The sequence below is a fragment of the Cydia amplana genome, chromosome 21 (genome assembly GCF_948474715.1).
Source record: "Cydia amplana chromosome 21, ilCydAmpl1.1, whole genome shotgun sequence".
NCBI lineage: Eukaryota > Metazoa > Arthropoda > Insecta > Lepidoptera > Tortricidae > Cydia > Cydia amplana.
Window position 1 is genome coordinate 2,976,972 of NC_086089.1, and position 15,385 is coordinate 2,992,356.

The window sequence follows — 15,385 nt, forward strand, 5'->3', positions numbered from 1 at the left end:
TTGGTCTCTTTAACCCGTTCGTCGCTCGAAGGGTTTGTCGCCAACAAAGACCAGAAGGGCTCGAGACGTCTTTGAGACCACTAAGTAATGATTACTCGAGCGCATTGTTGGTCTAAGTTACGAGAGAATTGCAATGCTTTTTAAACCGATATCGATAAGATGGTGAATGTTTTTCGAGTTTATTTCTTTATTTGGTGAGCAAAAACACACTGCGCACCCTTTAGGATTCACATAGGATAATCATTTACCAGCAGACCTGCCTTATACTGAAATCTGATATACGTAAGTAGGTACCTAAACCAAATTCTGGGGAAAATGTAAAACACCGATAAAAAATTTCAATTTCTGCAAACCCTAGTTCCTTCAATCATATCATTGGGCAAATGAAACACCTAACAAAAACTGTAGACACTCATAGACCTCTGGCGGTCTAGCATAAGTTGCGTTCTCGCGCGCGAGTCCATACTTCAACGTGCATACCGTCTAGCGTCCAGCACTAGTGCAATCTACCACAATTAATATTCCAAGTACGCATGGACTCACGCGACACATCAATCAACTATGAGGGCTGTCATTGCTATCACTTGCCGAGCTAAAGCTTCTACAGACCTTTAGATAATTGCTGGCTAAGTAGAACCAACGAATTAAATCGATCGATCAAATGCTGCAATCGGCGACGTTTTAATCCAACATTTTACTCCGATTAAGGCATAATTAGAGTGTCAGAGAAAGATGCCCGCAATTTTCGAACTTCGGTGTTCGCGGTAGACCCTCAGTAGGTATCTGCCTCGCGTAGTATGGATCATACAGAACTTGGGCTCACATCTCTCGTTTGAACTGACCCAACATTGCGCCTAATTTTCTGATTGAACCTTGATACATGGGTAGGGTAGGTACTATTTGTCTTTTGTTATTGTGTTCGTCTGTTGTGTTGTTGTGTGGGGTTATGGCATCTGCCGCGAATGCACACAACGCTGAAGATTATATGACCTGGTAATGTACCACGATATACTAGTTGTCCCAAGAAATCGACTAGTCCGCTCAACCGATGAGAATACGATAAGGACCTCGCCGCAATCTGTTCCCGACTGTAGATACGTGTGTGATTAGATATGGCAATGGAGGCCTAAGACAAGTTAGGAAAGGACGTGGACGTGAAGTTAATAGTCACGTCATTCTGTCAAATGAAACCACGATTATAATTTGGCTAAAATACATCAAAGGAGTTCATAACCGACGTCAAGATGTTTTGAGACCTAAGTATTAACATTTTGTGTCAAAACTTTGACAAAACAAGAAAATTACATATTTGTTATTATTAAACAAAATGAGTAAGCACGTCCTTATATATAATTATATCAGCAGAAAGACCGATCCAACATAAAGCCACCCCCAATGATCTTCATGAATGACAAAAGGCCGTGCACTGCCCGTATAAATCCATGTGTCAAAGAAAATCTCCCTCAACTTGAAATCCTTTCAGTCTATCTTATTCAGCAACGAGAATTATTTAAATGAATAAGATAAACCAATGAATAGGTACATGTCCTTAGCACAAACCAATGAATGCAAGTTTTAAATTAAACTCCTCTACCTCTAACTAAATTATTGTCCATTTTAACGCTAATCACCTTCAGTCGTGCCCACAGCTTTTAAATAGGTATAAAAGGGGAATTCAATGGTAGTGACACTAACTCTTGAGAATTTTATAATCTTAGGGCCACTTGCACCATTCACTAACCCGGGGTTAACCGGTTAAACCTGGCATTGCCATGGTTACTAGTACAATTTGACACTGCGTTAAGGGTTCAACTACTTAACTCCGGGTTACTGGGATGGTGCAAGTGGGCCTTAGTATACTTAAGTCAAATCTAGTAGGTTACAAGAAATCATAAAGCACGCTCAACATAAAATCAAGTCCCTCGGCACTCCGGAGTGCCCTGGACAGGAATTATTGGCTTTTTTCCTGCCTAATTGATTAATCGGTTCGAGCTACGGGGGTGGGGGTGATAAGCGATAGACAACTGGGATCGGATCTGACTACTCTGTTTATTTTGTCGATTTAGGAAGATGAATGTGTACTTATAGTTTTTGTTAATCCTCGCGCATGTTATTTATCAATTGTGCATTTAGGTATATTGAATGCCCACTTAAAATGTATCAAACGTGTCCAGTGATATCAACGTGGCCGGATGACGAGCTACGTCAACAATTTGAGATTTTATTTTAGGACTAAACAACTACCGCCTACAACCGTTTTCCGCCTGTTGCCTGCCTCTATCTTTGATCATTAATCAATTGATTTTCTTTAAGCTGTGTGTTTTTCTTTTACTGAATGTGCCAATAAAGAGTATTCTAATATATACAGGGTGCTTCCTGTAACAGGAGCAATAAATTAAACTGTAGGCTGTACTCCTCAAACTGACCAACATTTGTTCAGCAACTTTTAAAAATTATGAATTTTTAGACTTCCTCTTTTTCATACAAAATAAATATTGCCTTTAATGTACGCTGACATCAGTGTGTTTAACGTTGCTTGTCACGCTTTAAACATAACAAAATTTGCAATACATTGCGTCTTAGAATAAACTTTAAAGTGTAATAAAAATCAAAACCCGAGTTATTTTCAAAAGATGCTGAACAAATGTTGGTCATTTTGAGGAGTACAGCCTACAGTTTAATTTATTGCTGCTGTTACAGGAAGCACTTTGTATATCTGTCTTACATCTTGTTGCATGAGGATGAGACAGCTACAACAACAACAAAAATCCTTAAATTCGATAAAGGTGCGCAGCCTCCAATTCAGTTCCTCATGTTTTTGTCCACAGGAGCTGGCAGCGGCAACGCCGACCCAACGCAACTGGCGCGGGATCCTCATAGCGCTGCTAGTGATCGCAGCGGTGCTGGGCCTGATCGTGTTCAGTATCGCGCTGCTAACGCCAGCCGGTGACGGTGGGAGGGTGCGCGGGCGCAGACCTGCGCTGCAAGAGCTGCTGCAGGAACATTACAAGCCGTTTAACGGGACTTGGCTGTCGGGTAAGTGTCAATGAAGACCTGATTGTTGTTGAACCTTTGAAGTAAACAATAATCAATGAAGGCATTTGTTTAGAAATGGGGTTTGCGATTATGAAATGGCTAACCATTATCATAGTGTCTCCCATGGGTCGTGATTGTTCTGATTCACGTATGGGTGCGGTTATACACATTAGGGTTTCAGAGAGTATTTTATTTCGCAAGTGAACGGAAGTGAAATGCGTTTATGTTTGGGTTTTAGTTTCTCATAAATCTTTCTATAAGGTCGAATGTGAAAAAAGTCAATTTTTCAGATCATCGAATTATTTCCAAGATTTTTTTGTGCTTTTGTGTCCATCTTCGTGAAATGAAATTGACTGTTGATCGAGATTTTTTGGCAATACATAGTTGCACTTATCACTTTAAGAGCCAACAGGAGTGGACATTTCTCCATACAAACGTACTCGACTGTTTCCTCCGTGGGTTTTGAAGCTAGAGCAATGATTTTTTCAACACAGATTAATATTGTCAATATCTGTGTCGGACCGTTTTGCTTTTATTGATATTTTTGTTTTTTATGGCGCTAGAGCCCTTCAAAAATGGCCAAAATGGCCTAATTGACTATGCCGCAATGAGAGGCGCGCTATTCAAAACTTATATCAATTAGCCAAAAAAGCAAAACGGTCCGACACAGATAATGTCATAATCATTTAGATTTCCAAATTTGGTTACGATTGGTTAAGTTTTGGAGGAGGAAACAGTCGAGTACGAAACCTCGATTTTTGAGATTTTTACGCAGGATTTTTCGCCTTGTCCTTATCGCACTAGTTTTAGGAGCCGCTTCCGTTAGCGAGACGGGTATATTTACCTAAAATATTTAAATCTTAGCTCCTGTTGGCTCTTAAAGGGGACAACTAAACTTAATGACCTGTATAGGTATTTAGATACGTAATTAAGAGTGCTAAAAATAGATTCGATACTGAATGTAGGTATACCTACAAATAAACCAAAGGCGCCTATTATAAACAGTAAAGTCAGCTGTTAAGTAGTATCCTTCTGGCCTTAATATTCAGATTATAGTTACCTTTGATTCCAAATAAGATTATTTACAGATAAGCCTACTCTAGTCGGCACTTAATATAATCCTACTTCAGCGTCTTTAGACGTAAATCCTAGACGGTGAAAGGTCGCCAGTCAATGACCTGTGCAAAAGCCGGTCCTTTGACTTTCGGGCTTTTAGTGCGATAAAAGCATAATACACGAGAGCACGAGTATCTTTATCACGTAACTATAGTTGGTCAAACCAAATTGTCAGTAAATAAGAACAAAAAAAACCGGCCAAGTGCGAGTCGTACTCGCCCATGAAGGGTTCCGTATTTAGGGGATTTATGACGTATTAAAAAAAACTACTTACTAGATCTCGTTCAAACTAATTTTCGGTGGAAGTTTGCATGGTAATGTACATCATATATTTTTTTTAGTTTTATCATTCTTTTATTTTAGAAGTTACAGGGGGGGGGGCACACAATTTACCACTTTGGAAGTGTCTCTCGCGCAAACTATTCAGTTTAGAAAAAAATGATATTAGAAACCTCAATATCATTTTTGAAGACCTATCCATAGATATCCCACACGTATGGGTTTGATGAAAAAAAAATTTTTGAGTTTCAGTTCTAAGTATGGGGAACCCCCAAATTTTTTTTTTCTATTTTTGTGTGAAAATTTTATGCGGTTCACAGAATACATTACCAAGTTTCAACAGTATAGTTCTTATAGTTTGGGAAAAAAGTGGCTGTGACATACGGACGGACAGACGGAGAGACGGACAGACAGACAGACAGACAGACAGACAGACAGATATGACGAATCCATAAGGGTTCCGTTTTTTGCCATTTGGCTACGGAACCCTAAAAACGATACTCATCCTTTTCTTTTGTCCCTTTTCATCCGTTTCTTTACTAGTGTAAGACAAAGATAGTATGATTATCTCTATCTATGTTTGAAATGAGGCAGTCGTTTGACAAACTATAATTTATACAGTTACCTTTCCTAATGTGTGTGGTGATCAAAAATCGTGGGGTCAAGCCTCGGTTGTGCTGTATAGAGCCGAAGAAATAGTTATAAAGACAAATGCGAAAATATTCATTCAGGATCCTTATTATACAGAGACACAGACAAGACATCCTCTAGACTGAGCATAGTAACGCTACCCCCTCTGCCACTATATACGGTAGTTATATATACTCCATCTTCGAGTCAAAGTGTCAGAATCCCGTGCCGTGATTGGTCTATGTCCAGAGACAAGAGGTTATCAGGGATACTTTTAAGTTGTAGGGATTATCACTGTCTGGCTAATTCACTCTAGACGAAGCATTTTCGTAAAATTTGGTGAGCAGGTTTAATAATTATACCTACTGAATATTTTCGTCGATTTAGTTTAGTATTTTTTTCTAATTGGCAGAACCGTTGGGAATCATTGAGGTGGACATCTCACAGAGCAACTGGTATATAAAATTAATTAGATCTGAATGAGCTTGTACACTTGTGAAGTATCTAGAGTATTCTAGATGTACGTGGTAAGCTAAGAAAAACATTGTAAAGAGAATTTTGATCACTTTCCAAGCAGCCCGCGTCTGGATAATATCGATTGCAAACAAGCTCTAAAGCGTGGGAGGTACGAGTAGGCTGCGCGATGTTTACGCAAAACAGTCTACAAAAGAATATACCTATATTAGGCCTGAGTAATGGCCAGCTGAGGGGTGCAATTTGGTTTGACGTGTAAAAAGTGCGAGGACAAGTGGAACTGACTACACATCGATATACAATTTGTTACACCAGCCACTGAAAGTAAGATGGGTACACGTTGTATAGGTCATACTGAGCAACTTTTACTATGAGACCAACCCCAAAAGCTCGAAAAAAAATTAACACTCCCATACATTTTGGCTGGCTGATGTTGACATCTTGTATGGGTGTGTCAATTTTTTAATCGCAATTTCAGGATTGGTCCCATACTAAAAGTTGCTCAGTATGAGCTATACAACGAGTACCCACCCCACTATCAGTGGCTGATGTAACACGTTGTAGATAGCAGGTGTCGCAGAAAGCAAACCGGGACTGGAACCTCAGGCGGCATGAGCTTTCTCTGACAAAAATGTGGGAGGTCGTGCCGCTCACGCATCCGCCTCCACAGTCACCAAACGCTTTGTCTTAATAGCAATGCATAAATCGTCTGAAATAGACGCAAAGGCCTGTGATGATGTGATAAGACAGAACCGTCATGTTATTTTTTATTCTCTTTATTTCATTTTGGTCTTAGGTTAGGGTTTTACAGTGTGAGTATAAAAGTAAAATATAAAAACAGTTACAAAACAATAAAAAATACATATGAACACATTATAAAAAACCTAACCTAGGGTGCCGCCAGCAGCGGGGCAAGGCCCCAGCTGCCGGTGGTCAGGGCTGCAGAGAGAGGAACCGGCGGACTATCCGCGCCGTGTCCAAGATCACCGCCTTCTGCATCTGGCCCTTGATCCAACCACCTAGCGAGAGTCCCTCAAGATGTTGGTCGAGACTCTTCGCTATTAGACCGTTCACTGAATCGACTATCGGGACAATGATCGTTAAATCAACATCCCACATGGCGGTTTTTTATTATTATTACGGTTTTATTTATAAAATTCAATGAATCATATTCCATGTCATTTTAATTATTGTCAGAATGTCTTGAGTCAATGTCAGTTGCAATAAGTTTAATCAATAGCTTTTGCTAACAGAAATTAAAATAACTAACACTCTAAATTAATCAATAATCATGTTTACTTCAAGGATAAGAAACATTTGTTATTAATATTATGATTTCGAAATTCATCCATGTATGGGCTCTCTGTCTCTTTACCTCATAGCCAATTGGTATTATGAGAATCAATAGTAGTGTTTTACGATTCAATAAAAATTAATCTTTCTATTTGATTATCAGCCACGCGTCGTAAAAATATTTGTATATTTTGTTGACTATTGGATATTCAATATCAATGGCGCCAGCCATTGGCGCCTAAACAAACAGACTCCCCTACACCCCCCCCCCCTTTTCACCCTCAGGACCCCCTTCTTGATGAATTCTTTAGGCAAACTTTTTACAAAAATCGATGTTTCACGTTGGGCTCAATTTATTCAAATTCATAGGACTCCTTTGGATCAAACTCAGAAAAAAATCTCATATTTATGTGGGCAATACAGTAAAAGTCAACGAAATTAAAAAATGTACCGGGATGATAGATGCTAAGAAAAGTCACGTGACTGATTCCGTGCATTATTTAAGTTTGTTATCAACTATTGTCATCTTGGCTAGGCCCCCAAGTACAGTCGACATCATATATATCAGAGCGGCCAAGGCGCACACATATATCCGAAAACGCCTCAATTGTCAAGGCGCTAGAGTCGTGTTCAGATATTGTGGACACCTTGGCCGGTCTGATATATCTGATGGCGACTGTACATATCTTCTTCTTCCAGTGCCATCTCCTACCGGAGGTCGGTTATCATGAGGGCTATACGAACTTTAGACACAGCTGCGCGGAATAATGAGCGTGTGTTCTGCTTGAACCATGTTCGGAGATTTTTGAGCCATGAGTTACGTCTTCGTCCGGATGATCTTTTCCCTTGGATCTTTTCTTGGATAATGAGTTGAAGGAGTTCATACTTCTCGTTTCGCATGATGAATGTACATATACACGGTGAAATTCAATACTTACTTACTAAAGTGAAAGCCCTGCTTCATCATTTAATCCATACTCTGACAACACTGTACGCCTGACCCTCGCCGAGCTCAGTCAGGAATGTAATATAATAATACAGTGTTCGCGGCTAAAGGGCTTTGTTAAATTATTGGAATAAGCCGATGCGACGGAATCTCAGGAACATTCAAGTAAAACCAGTATATGTTTGATCTAGAGATCCGTAACAAGTATGCGTGGTGGAAGATCTGATTACGCTGGTTCTAGTCTGTGATGGGAAGCCATGGCGTTTTGAGGAAAATATTGTCAGGGTTGTAGGGAATGCGCAGTTTTGGATAGGTCTGAATTTCTCGCTTGTAAGCTAAACAAATGAGTTAATTTTAACTACAAGTAATCTAAGCGACTCCATTTATATTAGTGGCTCTGTGACCTCGAGAGCCCCCATGGCTCCACTATTTGGAAAACTTGCAGAAACTGAATAGTCAATCATTAGATAGACTTTTTTGGCGATTCAGTTTTTGGAAATGCTCCAATAGCTGTCGATAGTGCCCATTTTTGCCCAAGTTGAAACGGAGACTTTCGCTTTCACACGGTCTATAAGTACCTATAAGGTAATCGCATGGAGACGGGGTAGGTACCGAAAACTAGAAACAAGCCTCAGTCAAATATTTTATTTTTGGTACTACATACATACATGTATCTGCTGTTCGGTACTTTTCCGTATTGAGCTTACTGTGGGCTAGGTCGATTTGAGTAAGATTGATATTCGTGCCGTTTTCAACTAAAAGGGTACTTATTCTCGGTTGTTAATTATACTATATGCTACAAAATACATTACTAAGGCTACAAAGTAAAAACGGAAGTAAACATAACTACAAAAAAAAACTGTCGAACATCTCGTTCCGCGCTTTTCCCGAAGCAAAGGTGCGCATCACATCCAAGATTTGAACTAGTTTTTTAAAGGTTTTTAAGCCTAGATAACTATCGACAGCTGAACAAACAGTACCCTCTATTTTTAATTTCCCGGCCCGTCGAACCTTTGACCCCTCACGATTCGTTTTAATCTAATCGCTTTGGTGTTTTTTTTTTCCAATGGAAGGGAAAGCGAGAAAACGCTCGGAGCTTTCGATTTGAGGTTTGAAAGGTACCTGACGAAAAACGTTGTAGGTTTTTTAGTAAATTTAGAATTGCAGTTACGTCAATTTTGCCCCAACGACCGGGTTTAGGAAAGACTAGTACAGTCACCTGCAATAATATGTTACTCTTCGAAGGCCGCAAAAATATCTGACACGCTTTTATGGCTCTACAATTAAGATCGTGTCAGATATTTTTGCGTACTACTTACTTGGTTAATGCTATAGTAAATGTATATTAAAGTAATCTATTTCTACGAATAAAAGTGATGCACGCGAAATCACCGTCGTCCGAGATTCACACGATGAATTCATAATTGTTCAGAGATAGTTTACTGTCATTGTTTGTAAACATACATATACCTATGACAAACCTACCAACTTTTCGCGTATCTTTTGCAAATGATTGTTTAGTATACTAACCTTAAACCATGCTAAATGATAATTCACCCACATGAAAATATGCGAAATACAATTTTGGTAAACGTTGGGTCTATGGCGGTTTTATAAATGAGACGATTTTTGAAGTGAAAACTTCTTTAGCGGCGCTGTGCACTTTTTGAGGTGGGGAAAAAATGTTAAACTCGAGACAGCGTAAGACGATCACGTGACCGTAAGATTTAGATGGCCACTCATTTACATGGCATTTAAATGAATAAAGAAAAACTCAATGACATTACATGAAAAACTGTTACATGTAATCTCATTGAGTTTTTCTTTATTGATTTAAATGCCATCTAGTGAGTTTCGTTCTAACTGCTATTAATATAACTCGAGTACTAACAATGATGTGCTTAGGGGTTTCAAGTAATTAACGCTAACGATAGATGGCGTTAACCTCAATTATACATAGTGCATTTTGCACTAGTCATTGAGTTTTCACTTCTGTCGGCACTCCCGGAGTGCAACCCGTTGTTTTTTTTTTAGTGCAGTCGACGTCAAAAATATGTTAACACTTTTGCACCCTACTCCTTTGTAATAAGGCAAAAAGTGTAAACATAATCTTTAACCTCGACTATACACATGATTATCTTCTCAAGTTATCGGGCATGACATCACGTTTGCATCGAAATACTCGTATAGGTACCCCCAATCAACTCCGCGTCAATAAACAATCAAATTAAATTGAACCCGTATAGACTATATATAGGTCCCTTATCATTTCTGTTTCAGCCTCGATGCGGGCTCCTATAGCACAAAGCACTTGGTTCTATTTGAGTCCAATTTTAGGATACGGGTCCACAGTTGGCCAAATCTGTTTCCACTCCAAATTAACTTGGCTCAAAGTTCTGTTATAATTGTAACGGCTTACAGGCCAATTCGAACGTGCACCTGACATAAAACCGACATTTGAGTCATATTGGAGTCATACTCGTATCGAGACGCCAACGCGAATGACAGCTAACTGATATCATTCCAATATGATTCAAATATCAGTTTTGAATTTGGCCTGTAAGTCCTATTTTGCTATTCAGCAAGTAACCATTTCACTGATGTGGTTGGTGAGAAGTATTATACTTAACTATGGACTGACAAGTTAAACCAAAACAAACAACAACGGTTGCACTCCGGGAGTGCCGATAGAAGTGAAAACTCACCTCACTATGTTACCGACGCCCGGTAACACGATACAGACGTTTAGCGGAGGTATTATATTTATTTATTATATATTATTATCATTCTAAAATAAGATCACACTTTTTCATTGACATGTTTATTTACATACTGCCATGACAACGTCAAATTATTTGAACATAGGTAAAGAGTCTTGAAAAGGAGTCCGCAACATAAATGTCAAATAACATTGAGTTTTTCTTTATTGATTTAAATGCCATCTAAATTATGAGTGGCCATCTAAACCTTACGCCCCTTACGGTCACGTGATCGCCTTACGCTGTCTCGAGTTTATCATTTTTTCCCCACCTCAAAAAGTGACTAGCGCCGCTAAAGAAGTTTTCACTTCAAAACTAGACTAGTTCTCAGAACTCTGTAATAATCAGCGTGCAACTAAAATGACGAGACATATCTACCAAACACAAGATTCTTGTGACAAGATCAACACGATTGCGTTGTTTGATTACAAAGATCCTTAACCAAGAGCTCTTTCATCTCAATCATCAGACATAGCATTGTCGTCAATCTCAACGTAACTCTGGTGGTGCGTGCCAAGAAAATTAAACATACATTTATTCCTCGCTTATTCAGTCAATTAAAAAGCCTGCGGAAATAAAGGCTTATTTGTACTCACTTCTGTTTGTGAGTCTATTTTACAACTATAAGGTATTATGTTGGGTTCTATAGAAATGCAGGTCACGTATCTCATATCGGATGCAAGCCACAAAGCCCTGAACATGCTTATGTTATGTACAGAGCAGAAGGTCCCAGTACTTTTTTATTTGCCCTTTTTTTTAATTCGAAAAGTTTTCAAATAGGTTTAAGTATTTTATAAGTGCGATTTGCGTCAGACGTTAATAAGTTGAAATAGTATCAACATATTTCAATTCTAAAGCTAATACCAGTTTAAGATTACGTGATTAGTTTCGAAATAAGTAATTAAATTGGCAACGGATGTAAGTAGCAAAAGTTCCCTGGCACCGGCGGAGTTGCAATATGATCAAAAACAATTAACGATTAGCACGAAAGTAGGTCAAACGTTCAAATTTCCCTAACAAATTGGCAGTCAAAGTTAAATCGGAGGTTTTAATAAGAAATCGTGGCTACCTGCTGTCAAAATACGTAATTCTATCTGAAACTTTAGCAACTTATTTCTTATTCTGGCGCTTGTTTCAACTTGGAATGCACCGGATGGGAAATGCAAAAGGAAATATAAAGTAACTGTAATAATAAGTAATTGAAGATACTTTTAGTTTTAATAATAAATATGATAAAAACTTAGCAAAGTGTTCTACATATAATTTACCTGTTTATTATATTAAATATAGAGTCTGTTCGGAAAGAGAATAGTCGTAAAATGTATTGGACCCCATACATTCCACGACTCTTTTCTTTCCGCACAGACTCTAACACTTATATTACCACACAATATTACAAATATTTCTTAAGCACTTCATAATCACAATATAACGGCAGGTTCGGATTACGCCAATCCTTTGGCTCCTTATCGTACCAGAAGTATTGTCCCTTCACCGACTGGTCAACATCCAGAGCTAAATACACCGGGGCTTTGCTTGCCTCATCCAGTGTGAACACTCCACTGCCAGTCGTCATCGACGTCTGAACGAATCCGGGGTGTAGAGAGTTGATAGAAATATTTCTGTCAATCTCTCTCTGTTGCACAACAGTCAACGCGCATAGCGCTATCTTGGAAATCTTGTAAGCTAGTAACTGCGTTTGGAAGAAATCCTCGGGTTTCCACGTTTCAGTCTTCACGGAATTTAAGAACCATTCAATAAATGCATCGATGTCTGATTTTTGAACGTCCTTTTTCGTCAGTCTGGCGATCCAGTCCTTGTTTTTGAGATTAGAAATGTGCCCGCAGTCGCTGGCGATGTTTATAACTCTCGCATTCTGGTTAAGGAGCGGGAAGAAATGCTCTTGGACCGTTAGAATAGCGTGGTAATTGGTATTAATAACTCGTACTGCATCGTCGTACGTGGTATTTTCCCAGCTTTCTGTTATGACGCCAGCATTATTTATTAAGATGTCCAATCTTCCGTGTTTCATTTTAATGTATTCCGCACATCTTCTTACGCTGTTTGTATTAGTGACTTCTAACGGGTGGAATTGGGGGTTCAGGCCTTTGGCTTTAAGCTTATCCACAGCATCTCTTCCTCGGTGCTCGTTCCGCGCTGTAACGTAGACATTTTTGACTCCTCTTTTTAATAATTCCTCCACTATAGCGAATCCAATGCCCTGATTTGAGCCAGATACCAGTGCTAATTTATTGATCATGATTTATTATTATAAATTGTTAATCGTTTCTACTCCGCGACCCACAGAATTTATTTATATAAAAACGTATGTTAATATCTACGTGTTATTAGCTAAGGGTACTTTACATGAATGTCATCAGCAAGGTGACTCGATCGTAACAGTGAATGATAGCTTATCAACACTCGACCCTAAGTTCACTCGTAATTGTATGTTATCTAGCATTTCCTGCTTTTCTACTGAACAAGGTATAAAATTATCGCGTTACTAATTTGTTAGGTGATTATTCAATTCAATCAATTTAATTCAGACATAAATATTATGTTCCGTTTAGGTTGAAAATTATTTCAAAAAATTAAAACGGTGTTAATTATATTTTCCTCCTAAAAGCTATGACAGTAATTTTTCAACCATAATAACAAATTAAAATCACCGGTTTCATATTTTTACTTAGATTTATTACAAATACTTTATGATATAATAACAAAAATTGTGTAAGTACTACATAATTTACAAATACTGCTTTGTTACATTAAAATCACAGTAGAGAGGAAGGTTGGGGTTCCGCCAATCTTTCGCTTCCTTATCATACCAGAAGTACTGTCCTTTTACCGACTGATCCACGTCCAAAGCTAAATATGCCGGGGCTTTGCTAGCCTGTTCCATTGTAAAAGGGCCACTCCCGTTAGTCATCGACGTCTGCACGAATCCAGGGTGTAGAGAGTTCACAGAAATGTTTCTATCAATCTCATTCTGTTGCACGATGGTCAAAGCGCACAGCGCCACTTTGGAAATCCGGTAAGCGAGCAACTCTGTCTGAAAGAAGTCCTCGTTTTTCAAAGTTCCATTCTTGACCGAGTCTAAAAACCAGTTAACGAATGCATCAATGTCATCCTTCTTTAGATCCTTCTTCGTCAATGTGGCTATCCAATCTTTGTTTTTGAGATTAGATATGTGCCCACAGTCGCTCGAAATGTTGATTACTCTCGCGTTCTGATTCAGGATTGGGAAGAAATGCTCCTGGATCGTCAGGATAGCGTAGTAGTTGGTGGTGATAACTCGAACTGCGTCCTCGTATGTCGTTTTCTCCCAATCTTCCGTAATGACGCCAGCGTTATTGATAAGTATATCCAAGCCACCATGTTTTGATTTCAAGTAAGCCGCGCATTTTTTAACACTTTCTGCATCAGTGACTTCTAGCTGGTGAAAAAGAGGGTTCAGACCTTTTGCTTTAAGCTTGTTGACGGCATCCTGGCCCCGTTGCTCGTTCCTAGATGTCACGTAGACATACTTTACTTCTCTCTTTAGTAATTCTTCGACGATAGCGAACCCAATGCCTTGGTTGGACCCCGTTACTAATGCCACTTTATCAATCATGGTGTTTTAAATTATTTTAACAAAGATATTGCCTCTTTGGCGAGCAACTGCGTTCTGTGAAATCATTATCGTTGCACGAACATTTATATACCTACCTACAATAGTTAACTGTTGTTATCTGCGATACGCGTTAGATATGACTGGCAATCCGTCAATGTCAAAGTAATAACGTTACATTCGTAAATGAGTCAGCTATTCTTACCATTGCACGAATGCACAAGAAAGTCAGTGATTAGTTGATTACATAAGATAGCGTTCAAAAACCACGGCCAGTAAAATCAGTGTATGTATAACTGTAAATAATTAGGCAATAAAATACTGTGATCCTTGACATGACACCCCGTATCGTACCGTAATAACATTTACGACATAAATTTTAAGAATAACCCATAGTACAAATTCTAGGAGTTAGAAAGTTGATAATACATGATTGCCTATTGTTATTTATATACTGTATGTCAATAAGTACATCAACATTGCGCTGACACACGTTGGTTCAATGTAAGCTTGTCCGTAGCGTCATCTAATTTGAATCAAATTGCAATGCAAAATGCATTCCGTCGCAATTTGTGCAATCAGACGCCATAGAAAATGCCGATACACAACTGGAGCGTAAATATGATGTGAACTAAAAACGAATGTTGCATGAGAAAGTCTGCGTATTTAATAGTTTGTACCTGGATTAGTTTTAGTTGACTATGATTTATGAAAGAATTCAATATTTGCGCAGTATATGTATATGTACTGTCTTCTTCTTCCAACTAAGCATTTTTGCATTTTCTGGGTTCTGCTCTCTCTTTCCTTGCTGGACGATGTTGTCGTTATACTCTTTGCAGAGTGTCGTGGTCAACTGATGACATCAGGCAGAGATGCTGCTTGCCATACGATTTCTCGCCATTTTCCGCGGTTGGAGGTAATTCTGGAAAATGCGCCTCCCTACAGCCGTCTTCTGTCTCAGTTATCTAATCAAGCCCTAGGAGAATCGGTTAGTGGCAAAGTATGTCTTGCTCCAAAATCAAAAGTCCGGTGAAAAAAATCAAAAAACAAGACAGTGGTTAATTTTTTTATCCTTAAATAGACTTTTAGCCTCGCTTTACCCTTGATAAATGACTACTAATTTCAAATGTCAACCGCATACCAGCATCATAATACCAGCTACAGTGTAATTAGCAGTGTAACTTATTAGCAATATACTAGTTTACTTTCAATTTTCAATTACTTACCTACTTTAATCTA

At 38.7% G+C, this 15,385-nt stretch overlaps 3 protein-coding genes across 5 annotated transcripts in view; 1 reads left to right on the forward strand and 2 right to left on the reverse strand.

The window, feature by feature from the left end:
- LOC134657798 (inactive dipeptidyl peptidase 10) overlaps positions 1 to 15,385 on the forward strand; it is a 407,506-nt gene that overhangs the window by 327,718 nt on the left and 64,403 nt on the right. For all 3 annotated transcript variants that reach the window (XM_063513352.1, XM_063513353.1, XM_063513351.1), the window contains exon 2: positions 2,829 to 3,036. In XM_063513352.1, the coding sequence (XP_063369422.1) occupies positions 2,829 to 3,036 (208 nt within the window). The remainder of the gene's footprint in view (positions 1 to 2,828; positions 3,037 to 15,385) is intronic.
- Positions 11,909 to 13,015, reverse strand: LOC134658261 (carbonyl reductase [NADPH] 3-like). Its single transcript, XM_063513876.1, has one exon. The coding sequence runs from the start codon at positions 12,791 to 12,793 to the stop codon at positions 11,927 to 11,929; it is 867 nt and encodes a 288-aa protein (XP_063369946.1). The 5' UTR covers positions 12,794 to 13,015; the 3' UTR covers positions 11,909 to 11,926.
- Positions 13,275 to 14,197, reverse strand: LOC134657921 (carbonyl reductase [NADPH] 1-like). Its single transcript, XM_063513502.1, has one exon. It carries the CDS (start codon positions 14,147 to 14,149, stop codon positions 13,283 to 13,285), a length of 867 nt encoding a protein of 288 aa, XP_063369572.1. The 5' UTR covers positions 14,150 to 14,197; the 3' UTR covers positions 13,275 to 13,282.

Excerpts from the sequence above, each read along its gene's own strand:
- LOC134658261 (XM_063513876.1), bottom strand. The coding sequence starts at position 12,793 with ATGATCAATAAATTAGCACTGGTATCTGGCTCAAATCAGGGCATTGGA.
- LOC134657921 (XM_063513502.1), bottom strand. The coding sequence starts at position 14,149 with ATGATTGATAAAGTGGCATTAGTAACGGGGTCCAACCAAGGCATTGGG.